Below are 13,200 nucleotides of genomic sequence, written 5' to 3'. Positions count from 1 at the left end.
ACATCGACATAAAAGAAATCTGGTGAGGCTGTGAATGCAACTCATCATTGTAAGTAAGAAACCTACAGGGCCAAACTTGCAACCTGTTGTTCAACTACCTCAACCCTCTAGCTGAAATACGGATCTTGAGCTGATAGCTTAAAGATTTACAATGGTTATTTTTCATTAAACTGTTTATACTTCAGTCCTTCAAATTTTCAGACCCTTCCTACTACTGTTCTCCGGCAGCAACAACTTAGTCCCTCTTTCCCTGCCTTGAAATAGAAACTTTCTGTCATGAGTCAGGTATATTAGATGATTATTTGTATTTGTTTTTATTTTTATTTCCTAATATTTATTTATTTTTGAAGAAGAGAGAGAGATAGAGTGTGAGCAGGGGAGGGGCAGAGAGAGAGATGGAGACCCACAATCCAAAAGCAGGCTCCAGGCTCTGAGCTGTCAGCACAGAGCCTCATGCAGGGCTCGAACCCATGTACCGTGAGATCATGACCTGAGCTGAAGTCAGACACTTAGCCAACTGAGCTACCCAGGTGCCCCGAGATGATTATTTAATGAACTATGTAAACACTGCCGCCTCCCCCCCCCCCCCCCCCGTCCTGCCGGGGCTGAAAAATTATCATCCCTAAATACTAACTGGATTGTTGGATTGTTATTGCTTTCAATCCCAATTAGGCCAGATAATCAAGCCCAGATTTCCCACCACACACCACCATGTCTGTAAATGACAGGTACCTACTTTTCACACATTGTACTAAAGTCTCAAACAGTTTAGGCCCTTGGTTGCAGCCAAGGTTAGCTTTGCAAAAAACAAATTTATCAGAGGAAAAATTGAGTAGTTCACAGAATCCACAGAAAATTTAGAGAACCAGAGTCAGAAAATGGGTAGGAACCAAGGGAAGTCAGTCAGTCAGAACTCCATCTGGAATCACACCACAGAGACAGTCCTGGGTGGGTGCTGGTACTCAACACTGAACAACATAAATGGCATTGTCACTGGATTCCTAAAGAAGCACATGATAGCATGATAAAGGGAAAAGGAAAAAAGACAATGGATCAAGGCAGCATCAGATAAGTGCAGAAGCACACCCATGAACACACATTGCTGCTGTAGAAAAAGACAATAGAAAATTGGGCATTGACAGAGATAATGATCAAAACCCCTTACCACTCATCAGATTTTCTTCTTATAACCTCAGGATTCCACGAGTTTGCTTAGGGTCAAGCAGCTAATGTAAAGCTGAACCAAAGTAAACTACACTGACAATTTCCAGCATTGTATAGAAAGCTACTGACGACAATGAACTTACTCTGAGCAGGTCCCAACCCATCTTCTTCATGTATTTTGAAGAGATGGCCTCCGGGCATTGGTCTAATACCTTCTAAACTAGTGACCTTCAAACTTTTCTATTGCAATGCATGAAAAATATGCATTTTTAAATATAATTCAGTAGGCACTAAAATGTATGTGTGTGGGGCACCTGGAAGACTCAGTCGGTCAAGCATCTGACTTCGGCTCAGGTCATGATCTCACCATTCCTGAGTTTGGGTCCCGCGTCAGGCTCTGTGCTGACAACCCAGAGCCTGGAGCCTGTTTCAGATTCTGTGTCTCCCTCCTTCTCTCTCTCTCTCTCTGCCCCTCCCCTGCTTGCACTCTGTCGCTCTCAATCTGAAAAATAAATATATAAAAAATACATACATACATCATACATACATACATACATAAAGTGTGTGTGTGTGTGTGTGTGTGTGTGTGTGTGTGTGTGTGGTCTATGGGTACATTCTATATGCAGGACACTGATATTTTCTGTTTTATTTTATCACATTTCTTTAAAATGCTGCTTGTGGCTGGCCCACAACATTAATCTCATGACCCACTATGGATTACAAACCACCATATGGAAACCATTAGTCTTTTTACAGAAAATTCCCAATGACTACTACATGCTGTTATAGAAGTACGTGCAAATACATGTGAGAACCCCCATTTTGTCCTCATCCTTGGGAATTCAGTGTTTTCAGACACAAAGGACATCTTTGATATGAGCCACGGGGCTACAAAAATGTGTAGTTGCTGATGAAATATAAGTTCCACTAGCAAAGTTTCCCATTAAATTTCAGAAATGGGGTTTAAGGAGTGCACGCCTCATGTTGAGCACTGGGTGATGTGTGAAATTGTTGAATCACGATATTGTACACCTGAAACTAATATAACACTGTATATTAACTAATTGGAATTAAAATGAAAAATTCAGATAACATCGTCTGTTTTGTATACTGCAACTGTCGTTTGGTACAGATGGGAGGCAACTCACAAGAAAAGAGTACATATGATTTCTTGGATGGTTGGTATCCTGTGCAGAGCTGTGCTTGGGCTAGGGTACAGCTGAATGCCATACTTTGTGGGGTTTAGCCAAGGGGCCCCATTTCCCTACTGTGTTCCCATTTCATGAGGGAAGTGTGAGGTTTGCATTACACATGGTGGAGAATAAATACTGTGACATTAAGCATCACGCAGGTTAAGCTTAGATGTCAGCACTTCAGGGGCCTCTGGGAAATGCCACTCCCAGAGTCTGTGAACATTGAGCTTCAGTCCTGTAGGGATTTAAGCTTGTTCTCAGATTCTCTTGGTTGGATGAAAGGAAGCCTCTGGTCTTATGGGAAGTTGCCGCCCTTCTCTAGAAAGAGGGGCTGCTGTCAGTTCCAGCTGTGGCTCCTTGTTCAGCAGCCACAGACAGTTCCTGAGTCACCTAAGAGGACATTTTTCTTCTCTCTACAATGTCTTTTATACTTTCTGCTGTGTCCAGTATTTCACAAAAGCTACCTTACAACTTACCTCCATCCAAGTCCAAATATGGGCTTATAAATCCATTCAGTTGACCACGGCTTAAATTCCACAGGAGCAAACAGGAAGTTAAATATTGGCATCAGGTTGGAGCCTACGCCTTGAAGTTGGAGGGGAGCAATTTAGAAATCAACAAAACTCAGGTTCTCATGACCCATAGCCACCCAGGCATTGGATGACATTAATTTTGTCGTCTGCTAATTAGGCGTTAGAATGAGAAGTCACTGTCTCTCACTCTTTTTAAATCACTTCCTGAGGCCGCTGCAATAGGAATAAGGATTAGGAGAGTAAGAAAGTAAAATTTGGTAATGATAGTGCCTGCTGAGAAAAAAAATTACACATATATGCATATATATTAAAGAATGGGGATTATGACTGCTCTCACTTAAAAAAGAACCACAACTGTTTTAAACTGCTTCACACACATGCGCGCGGGCATGCAAACACACACACACACACACACACACACACACACACATACACACCCCTTTCCCAATTCAAGGTATTTCTTTAAGTTAAGCCCAGTTGGATGGAATATATGAGTCACCTTAAAAATACATTCTAATTTAGTTACAAAAAGCTATTTGCTGGTCAATGTCCTCTTCCTCTCCTTCCTTTCCATAGACTACCTGAAACATTCAACTGACATGTTATATGGAAGCAAATAAGAAAGGAAATCATGCACACAACCTACTATGTATATAACGAGAGTTTATTATTCTATGGGCTTTATCAACATAACTTTGCTATCAAAATCATCTCTTGCCTAGGAAGACAAAAGTTGAAAATAACATTACTGTCCCTTCCAGGAACTAACTGAAAGATCCATCAACTCTTCAGTAAAAAGTGCCAAATGACATTTTTCAACCATAAGGAATTTGAAACTTTCGACTTAATATTCTTGCCTTGCTGTGTCCACCAAACCTACACCATTTTAGCCCTATTTTTACTCAGTCTTCATCACAACCTCCCCCAACGTTGAAAGAATTGTTCTACTCCGACTTCACAATTTGAATACATATCTCTCCTGTCCGGCCACCTCAAAGACTCTGCTAAGACCCTGTCCAGGTAGTGTTTTCCCTGACAGAGTTATCCAGTAAAGTCAGCTTTATTATCAAGTTGTTTGATTTTTGGAAAGCACAGTACATGACAAGCATAGTCACCATTACTGAACGTAACGAACCAGTGGACTGAGCTTAAACCCCAGGACCAATATGGATAGAAACTTCTGAAATGTGCACTGATTGAAGGACCACAGGTACTTAGAGAAATCAGTTACCAAACCACAGGTTTAAATGTGCAGTAACACAAGCAAAAAAGGTAAAGAAAACAGTTGTTAATGTATTTATTATACAGAGGAGAGCAAATTCACTCAAGTATGACAGCAAACCCAGAAGCATGGAAGGGAATGATTGATCAAAGCATGTATAAAAATAGTATTAAAGTACTTAGTATCTATTTTTGTTACAGATATCTTTCTGAGAAACATTCAGCACTAACGGTGACTTGTAACTGTCTGTCCCCAAAGTATCTGGTTGCAAAAGAGAGCTCGGGCAGGAGGAAAAAGGCCACTCTTCAAGCACCATGTCGGGAACTCTGCGGACACTGCCTTCCCACGCCTTGGCTGCAGGCGTGGGAAGAAGTCCACGAACATTGCATACACCCACGTCAGTACGCATACACCCAGTCAGTACGCACATATCCACGTCAGTACGCACACACGTTGCACCAGGCCTTTCCTGCGCATGCCCATTGTTAAGAAAGACCGTTGCTGAGCACGCGCCCTGCTGCCCACGCGTCCTGTGAGCAGAGCTGAGGAAGAAGCGGTGGTGTGGGCGGTGTCGTGATCTTTCTGGCTGCCTGCCCTCAACCGGTAGGTCCACAAATCAGTCCTTCCAGGACTTTAAGTGTGAGTGACTGTGAGGAGAGTGCCAGTGGGCCTCGGGCGGGTCGGGACGGTAGATCTGTGGCCTCGGAGGAGGAAGTTGCTAGGAGTTAGCGTTCTTCTCCTCACAGGCGTCGCGGCCGCCATGGCCCTCGTCCTCGTGGCGGTGGCACGGGGACAAGTGAGGACAGCTGGCGGCCGAGGACGGGGGAGGTGAAGACAGGGTGGGTCTTGGGGGCGTTCTTTGAGGTATCTGAGTCCTGCAAGCACCTGGAACTGCCGGCGGAGCACTGAAGCCAGAGTCCTCAGTGGGACCCTGGGTGGGAGGCGGGCCAGGCGGTACAGAACAGGTCTGGAACGGGTGCCTGTGGGCGGGGGTGGGGAGCGGTCAGTAGGTTAAGTGGCTGACGCTGGATCTCAGGTCAGGTCTAGATCTCAGGGTGGTGAGTTCGAGCCCCACCTGGGCTCCAGGATGGCCGTGAAGTCTACTTAAAACAAAAAACAAAAAACGGTGTGTGGGGCTGGAAACGGGGAACGGTGTGGGGTTGGAGCTGCGTCCCGGAGATTTGTATCGCACTGTGCAGGGTGTCAAGGGAGGAGCCGGCTCACTGGTCAGTATCGAAACTAGACACCTTGAGCCCTGGTGGTGGGAAGACAGCCATAGGCAGTACGCAAACGATTAAGACTTCTCTGTGTTCCAAGGAAACCTTATTTAAGAGGCAAAATGGGCCCAGTAACTGGGAATGTGGAAACAGTAGCGACTCAGGTTTAAATATCCAGCATTGTTTTCTCACATGCCTTTATGATGGGGAATCTAGCTGTGAAACTAAGCCTCGCGTTTTCTCCTGTCCTTAAGGTGATTTGACTGCCAGTTTGGCCGATGTGAATGATCTTGCAGCCCGTTTATTTGGTGTGACCACAGCATGTACACTATCCTTACGCAAGGTTGATTTTGAAAGTATTTTCAAAGTAAAAAAAAATTAAAATGTTACGCCTTGGAGGTGGTGTACCTAGCCTTTAGAATACATTTTCCAAATACTGATATTCTACTTTCAGGGTGAAAAATGAGTGGGCGTGTGAGAACAAGGTCTAAATCTAAACAAAGAAAGGATGATGGCAAGGCTAACCAGCCAGCTGCACCTGTGGCTGTGAGTACTTCAGCAATTGATGTTCTATACCATCAGTTTATTTCTCTGAAAATTTTGTTGACCTACCAACGTACAGATACAGTGATAAAAGTTTCTTTGCTGGGAAGGGGCAGGAAACATTGAACCAGAAGGATTCCATACTTGTGTTCCCTGGGTAAATATACCCTATGACTCCTTTGTCATGCTTACTAACAACAAGTTGTACGTATCCATCCCAGCATAGTTTAAAATAGCCTCCAGAGTGCTTGTGGGTACCTCTTCCGGGTAGCCACTCTGTGGGAAGAGTAACTCTTTTTTAATTTAAATTTTACTTAGCGTACAGTGCAATATTGGCTTCAGGAGTAGACTTCAGTGATTCATCACTTACGTACAACACCCAGCGCTCATCACAAGTGCCCTCCTTATCACCTGTCACCCATCTGTGCCATCCTCCACCCCCACCTACCTCCATCAAGCCTCACTTTGTTCTCTATCCTTAAGAGTCTCTTGTGATTTGTTTCCCCCTCTCCTTTATTGTTACTTCCCTCCCCATATGTTCCTCTGTTTTATTATTAAATTCCACATATGAGTGAAATCATAGGGTACTTGTTTTTCTCTGATTGACTTCTTTCACTTAGCATAATACATTCTAGCCCCATCCACATTGTTGCAAATGGCAAGATTTTAATACCTTTTGATGACTAATATTCCATTATATGTATGTGTATATAAATGGCCATATAACTTTTAGGAATACAATATAGAACTATATTTTATAAGTGTTTTTATACTTATTTATTATTTGATATAAAATGCGTAACATAGGTTTATATTATTGGCATGCATTAATGCAACTTTTTGTTCACACACACACGCACACCCTAGGCCCAGCAGCCCAGTGATGAGCAGCCTCAACAAAGGGAGGCACCCACTGAGTGTCAGGATATTATGCCGGAGCGAGAGAAAGCAGTTGAAGAAGCACCTCTGGATGAAGGTGAAGGGAAAGGGAAAAAGAATGCTTATGGGGGCACAGGGTATATTTTTGCATCACGCATTATGACGTAACAGGACAAAACAAAACCTTAGAAGAGAATCTCAGCCATTTCCTGAAAATTGTTTCAAAATGTGAATAGAGTATAGTTTACAGCTGTATTCACTCTAACGAATTTCCCCTTTTTCTTCAAGATTTAATCTGCTTGAACAGGCAGTCTGTTCTAAATCAGAGGAAACTGTTTACTACAAAAGTATACATTTTTTCACTAGTTGAATGTGTTCTTCTTAGAACATTTTTGCGTGGCCTTTTCCTTCCCTGCATCAAAAGTGTAAGCTGGTTTTAACAGTGTGTGCAGAGTGCCGAGTCAGCATATCTTATAACATCAGGAATAAAGAAGATTTGCATAGGGATGGTAGCCTCATTTTATAAATAAGAAAACTAAGGTTCAGGGATTGTGGCTTGCCAAAGACTGCTTGACACATGGAGACATAACTCAGATTTCATTACACGGTTTTTGTACTTCCTACCATCTGTGTTGTTATACCAAAATGTGAGTGCTTTTGTATAAAATGCATTAAGACTCAAATGTGTCTGTACTGTAAAATAGCATAGTACAGGCACAGGAATAAATGAAGTTCAGTGGAGCAAGAGATAGACTCCAGAAAAAGGCTCGAGGAATGACAGCCACCATTTCCTTTGCTTAATCATTTGATATGGTACACTTGGGAAACGCTGTATAATTTGGGAGACTGGCATATAGGTAAACTATATTAGTGTGATTTTTAAGTGGCTTTAGGAGGTGTTTAACAACTTATGATTAGGAAAATCAAAAGTATCTTAAAAGGATCATGAAACGGAAATTACCAGCTTCCAAAGAAAGTATTTTCATCAAATACTTGTATGGAATTATTGACATCATTCAGGCCATGGATTATTTCAGGAATTCGCTGGTGAGAGGTTTCTACGATAGGACTGATGACAAAGTCCATTAATTTCTTTCCACCCTGCTCCCTTTATTCTCACTGTAAGACAGAAGTTTGACTATAAGTCACTAATATTTTGCTGTTATTTTTGATACTTGGTTCTCTGCATGATTCATTTATCATAAGTTATAGAGAGAGACTTTGCCCCTAAATCTAACTAGTTAAATTTCACAAAATAGCTTTCAGGTTGCTCCAATAGGAGATGTATGTCACTAGTGTAGGATTTGTCATAGGCCCACAAATGCACTCAGCTAATTGTTCAGGAAATTAAATTTTAATTTTCATTAAAATCCTATCCATGGAGCAGGGTGCCTGGGTGGTTCACTCAGTCAGGTGTCACACTCTAGATTTTGCCTCAGGTCATGATATCAGGGTTCGTGAGCTTGAGCCCCGCATCCAGCTGTGCACTTAGGAGTGCAGAGCCTGTTTGTGATACTCTTCATTCTCCCTCTGTGTGCCCCTCCCCTGATCATTCTCTCTCTAAATAAATAAATAAACTTAAAAAAAATCCTGTGCATGGTGTACATTTAAGATTTCTTAGCTGATGCTCTCTATTCTTAGTACACTGTGGTAATATAATGCAAATGTAGATTTAGTGTGGTTTCTCTTTAGATTGTTATTTGAAATAAGGTTTCATATTACAGGAAAACAAAGATGGGAAGTCCATCTTTCCATCGCTTTTTTTGTTACCCTAAGTCTACAGGCTTGTATTTCATATAATGGCAAGAATACATATTATCACTTCTTTCTTTATATTTTATGTTTACTCCTTAAGTTGATTATCTTTTTTTTTTTTTTTTTTTTTTTTTTTTTTTTGGTAAGGCCCTGACCTGGAATCTGGTATCCAGGAACTGCCTGTGCCAAAGAGTGGGGGCAAAAGTGAAGATGACAGTGATGTGAAGGGGGCGGATGTCCCAACACTGGAGCCCGTGAAGATGCCTGAAGCAGATATGTTATCCATTGAGAATGCAAAGTATGCAGATATTTTCCTGAATATTATATCTTTACTTATGTAGATATGACTTTATTGATACTTTAATGACAGAGTTTACACATAAAGGTAACTTTCATAAGTAGTTCAGACCCGAATTTCCTGACTGCCTGACTTATACCCTATCAGATGTAGACTTAAATTGGGTCAGAGCCTTCTTAAATAATAAAAAATGAAACCATTTCCTTTTTTATAAAGTGTAAATACTGGGGCGCCTGGGTGGCTCAGTCAGTTAAGCATCTGACTCTTGATTTGGCTCAGGTCATGGACTCACAGTTTGTGAGATTGAGCCCCACGTTGGGCTCTGTGCGGACAGCATGGAGCCTGCTTGGGACTCTCTCTCTTCCTCTCTCTCTGTCCCTCTCCCATTTGTGCTGTCTCTCTCTCTCACTCTCTCAAAATAAGGAAATAAACTTTAAAAAATAAATAAAATACACTGTAAATACTTTAACTGATGGCTACTTAAATTCAGAATCTTCTATAATTTCCTCTTTTAAAAACCACAAAATGGATTTGGAGTAAATACCAGTTTGTATGAAATATGCTGAGGCACTGAAGTAGGTTCTAATACCAGCTCTAACATAAGCTGTGTGATTCTGGGAGGATCCCTTCACTTCTGAATGCATCTTGGCTCATATATTTAGTGATTTCAAACCAGATATATTGCAGTCAGTTTTTATTGCTGAGTTTTGCATTCTGTGGTCCTATTGGATAATATACATGGAATACAAAAATCTTCCATTTTGTATGATTTATTTGTCATCAGATAACATCTTTGGTCAAATTTTAACATCTGAGTTGAGATTTCATTGCTACTGAGAACCAGAAAACACACTGCTTGATGTTGGTTTTTCTCTATGGAGACCTGGATACCTGTTCTTAAATTTTGTCAGACTCTAAATTATTGTGGCTCTTACAGAACACGTGCATTTTGAAACCTTTCCCCAATGAAGGCTCAAATGACTGAGTGATAAAATGGCAAGAGATAGTCTAGTTTCTAGTTTCTGCACTCTCCCTACATCAAGTAGGGTGCAAGCATGGGTGTTATATGTAAGCGATGAATCCCTAAATTCTACTCCTGAAACCAGTGCGACACTAGATGTTAACTAACTTGAATCTAAACACAAAGATAAAAAAATGAAACTACCTTTTAATAGGTTTATTTCATTTTATCTGTTCTGAACCTGAAGTGTTTTTTTTCTTTTCTTGTACCTACAGAAAGTGTGGTGTGTTCCAAAAATGTTGGTAAAGCATACGCTTGGAATTCTATCTTATAAAATAAAAACTATAGTGTCCTCTGTATATCATTAATTTAATGTAAATAAATTCTGCTGAGTAATGTTTCCAACTCTGTGTCTGTCTTACAGGTGAAGGACAACCGAAAGTGTAAGCAAGAAGAAGCTGAAACCATGCAAACTGCTCTCATGTAGGAAGGACACTTCACTGTTAAAAATCCCTCAATAAAATCTTACAACTTTCTCCAAAGACTCTTTTCAAACCTGTGTTAAACTTACTCTAAGTATTAGATGCTATTGAAAATTGTGTCATTTTTTGAAATTTTGTATTCTGATTGAGCTGGTAAGTGCAGATATATCTGTACATCAATACTCTCTCCAGAAGCCTTGCTACATAGGATTTAATGCCAGAGGTGTATGTCAACATCCATTATGAGCTTCCACATACACAATTCTATCATCTTTGAATACTAACAGTTTGTGTCTGCTGTTTTAAACATTACCCCCCACTCTTTGTTTTCTCATTTCACAATATTGGACAGACCCACCCAGTACAGTGTTGGGAAGTATTGGTAAATAATGGACATCCTTGTCTTATTTCTGGTAGGAATTAGAAAATTTTTAGCATTTGACTATATTTACTGTGACATAAAAGAAGTTCCATTCTTAGGTTAGTTTCCTAACAACATTTCTATTGAATATATGTTGACTTTCATCAAGCACTTGTAGAACGTTTATTGAGATGGTTGTAGCAGTTTTCTTCCATTAATCTGTTAACGTAATGAATTTCGTACATATTTTCGTATGTTTAATTTTTTTTAATGTTTATTTAGTTTTGAGAGAGAGACAGACAGACAGAGCGTCGGCCAAGAAGTTGCAGGGACACAGTGAGACACAGAATCTGGAGCAGGCTCCAGGCTCTGAGCTGTCAGCACAGAGTCTGACGTGGGGTTCAAACCCACAAACCGTGAGACCATGACCTGAGTTGAAGTCTGGCGCTTAACCGACTGAACCACTTAGGCGCCCTAATGTTTTCCTATGTTTAAGTCAACCATATGCTACTGGGAGGGAATGTTCATGATCTATGATCTTTCTGAATAACCTACATCATATTAATTAGGTTAGAATTTGTATTAATATCTTCATGAGTGACATTAGCATCTACTTTTATTTCGTATACACTCTTGGATTTTAGTATCATGGATATACTGGCTTCATAAAATTTATTGGCATGTAAGACCTCTTTTTCTATCCTCTGGATCTGAAGAACCTGAAAGGCTATGAGTAATGTTGGACTAGAGTTTCCCATGTTCAGCTGTCTCTGGATTGCATCTTTCTTGGAAATTGGACCCTACCTAAATGGCGGGGAACCTCCAGATCCGCATCATTTCAAATTTGGTGAGGTGCCCATCTTCCCTGCAAGATGCCTCTAATGATGCCATCACTCTGAAAGCTACCTCCTCCAGTTTCTACGCTGTTCTTAATCTTCTATTCCCAGAAAGTTAAAAGTCATGGCTCTGTTATAACTAGATAATTTTGATCTGTGCTCTATAATTGTGAATAGCTGGCCCTCCACTGATTGTGCGCGCTTAGGACAAGAGATCCATTTATTGAGTTTTTTAAAGAATGAGTTAGTATAAAAACTCCTCTATTGATAGCATGTATACTATATGTCAGTGTCTTCTTTCTCCTAGGTTCCATACATGTATAACTTCATTTAATCTTCACAAAAAGGTGTGTCAGAGTGTACCCACAACTTACTTTTGACTCTAATAAGCAGTAGATTTCGGGATTCAGTTCTAAGAAGCCCTTGGTCATCCTCAAAGTAAATACATCTGGAAATGTTGGCCAGGAAAACTGATGGTGTACATGATGACGATACTGGCAATCTGACGTTTTCATAAAAACTTAGAGTAATTTTATAATGTCTGACATGAAGGGCTTTGTCCTTTTGAAGGCAAGGTTTCACAAAATGTGGCACACAGACTTCACATGGTTTTCCAGATGATTTCATTGATACAAAAAAAAAATTAAAATTTTAAAATAATAGCAGACTTATTTTACTGTGCTATAATATAATAACTACAACACCAAAGCTATTTGGAACAGTTTATCCAAAGACAAAGAATGATGTCACAGGCCCCATGGCAAAAAAACACAGATCTCTTGCAAAACTTCTTTCTTCAAAAGTTATTTAACGGCAGGGATATTAGCCATTCTTACAGGTGTGCGGTGATATCTCATTATAGTTTTGTATTTTGTATTTGTATAGACTTGTATTTGAAGAGTGATGTTGAGCGTCTTTTCGTGTGTCTGTTGGCAATTTGGAGGTCTTCTTTACAAAAGTGTCTATTCATGTCTTCTGCCCATGTTTTAAATTGGGTTATATGTTTTTTTGGGTGTTGAGTTTTATAAATTCTTTCTATATTTTGGATACTAACCCATTATCAGAAATGTCATTTGCAAATATCTTCTCCCATTCTGTAGGTTGCCTTTTAGTTTGGTTAATGGTTTCCTTCCCTGTGCAGAAGGTGTTTATTTTGATGAAGTCCCAGTGGTTTATTTTTGCTTTTGTTTCCCTTGCCTCAGGAGACATATCTAGAAAGAAGTTGCTACCGCGGATGTCAAAGAGGTTACTGCCTGTGTTCTCCTCTAGGATTTTGATGGTTTTGGGTCGCACATTTAGGCATTTGATCCATTTTGAACTAATTTTTATTTTTTAATTTATTTAAATACAAGCTACATAACATACAGTATAGTCTTGGCTTCAGGAGTAGAACCCAGTGATTCATCTCCCCCATGTGACAGCCAGTGCTCATCCTGAGAAGTGCCCTCCTTAATGCCCATCACCCATTTAACCCATCCTCCCACCCACCCACCCCTCCAGCAACCCTGTTTGTTTTCTGTATTTAAGAGTCCCTCTGGTTTGCCTCAGACAGAGAGTTTGTATTTCATTTTTGGGTATGGTGTAAGAAACTGGTCCAGTTTCATTCTTCTGCATGCTGTTGTCCAGCTTTCCTAACCATTTGTTAAGGAGCCTTTTTCCTCATGGATATTCTTTCCTGCTTTATCAAAAATGAATTGACCATATATTTGTGGGTTCCTTTGTGGGTATTTTATTCCATTCCATTGATCTATGTGTC

General features: G+C 40.4%; 1 protein-coding gene across 2 annotated transcripts; it reads left to right on the top strand.

Annotated features, from left to right (window-relative positions):
* Positions 1–4,592: 4,592 nt before the first annotated feature.
* LOC131502445 (P antigen family member 3-like) lies at positions 4,593–10,301 on the top strand. 2 transcript variants are annotated; one of them, XM_058713197.1, is made up of 6 exons: positions 4,625–4,715; positions 5,584–5,672; positions 5,784–5,875; positions 6,740–6,848; positions 8,654–8,804; positions 10,190–10,301. In XM_058713197.1, the coding sequence occupies exons 3-6, from the start codon at positions 5,792–5,794 to the stop codon at positions 10,191–10,193; spliced, it is 348 nt and encodes a 115-aa protein (XP_058569180.1). In that variant the 5' UTR covers positions 4,625–4,715; positions 5,584–5,672; positions 5,784–5,791; the 3' UTR covers positions 10,194–10,301. The 2 variants fall into 2 exon arrangements, with proteins under 2 accessions (XP_058569179.1, XP_058569180.1); XM_058713196.1 differs by lacking the exon at positions 5,584–5,672 and having other exon boundaries at positions 4,593–4,715.
* The last annotated feature ends 2,899 nt before the right edge of the window (positions 10,302–13,200 follow it).

This window comes from Neofelis nebulosa, chromosome X (assembly GCF_028018385.1).
Source record: "Neofelis nebulosa isolate mNeoNeb1 chromosome X, mNeoNeb1.pri, whole genome shotgun sequence".
NCBI classification, from domain to species: domain Eukaryota; kingdom Metazoa; phylum Chordata; class Mammalia; order Carnivora; family Felidae; genus Neofelis; species Neofelis nebulosa.
The sequence above is the reverse complement of the archived record's forward strand: the minus strand, read 5'-3'. Positions and strand labels throughout refer to the sequence as shown.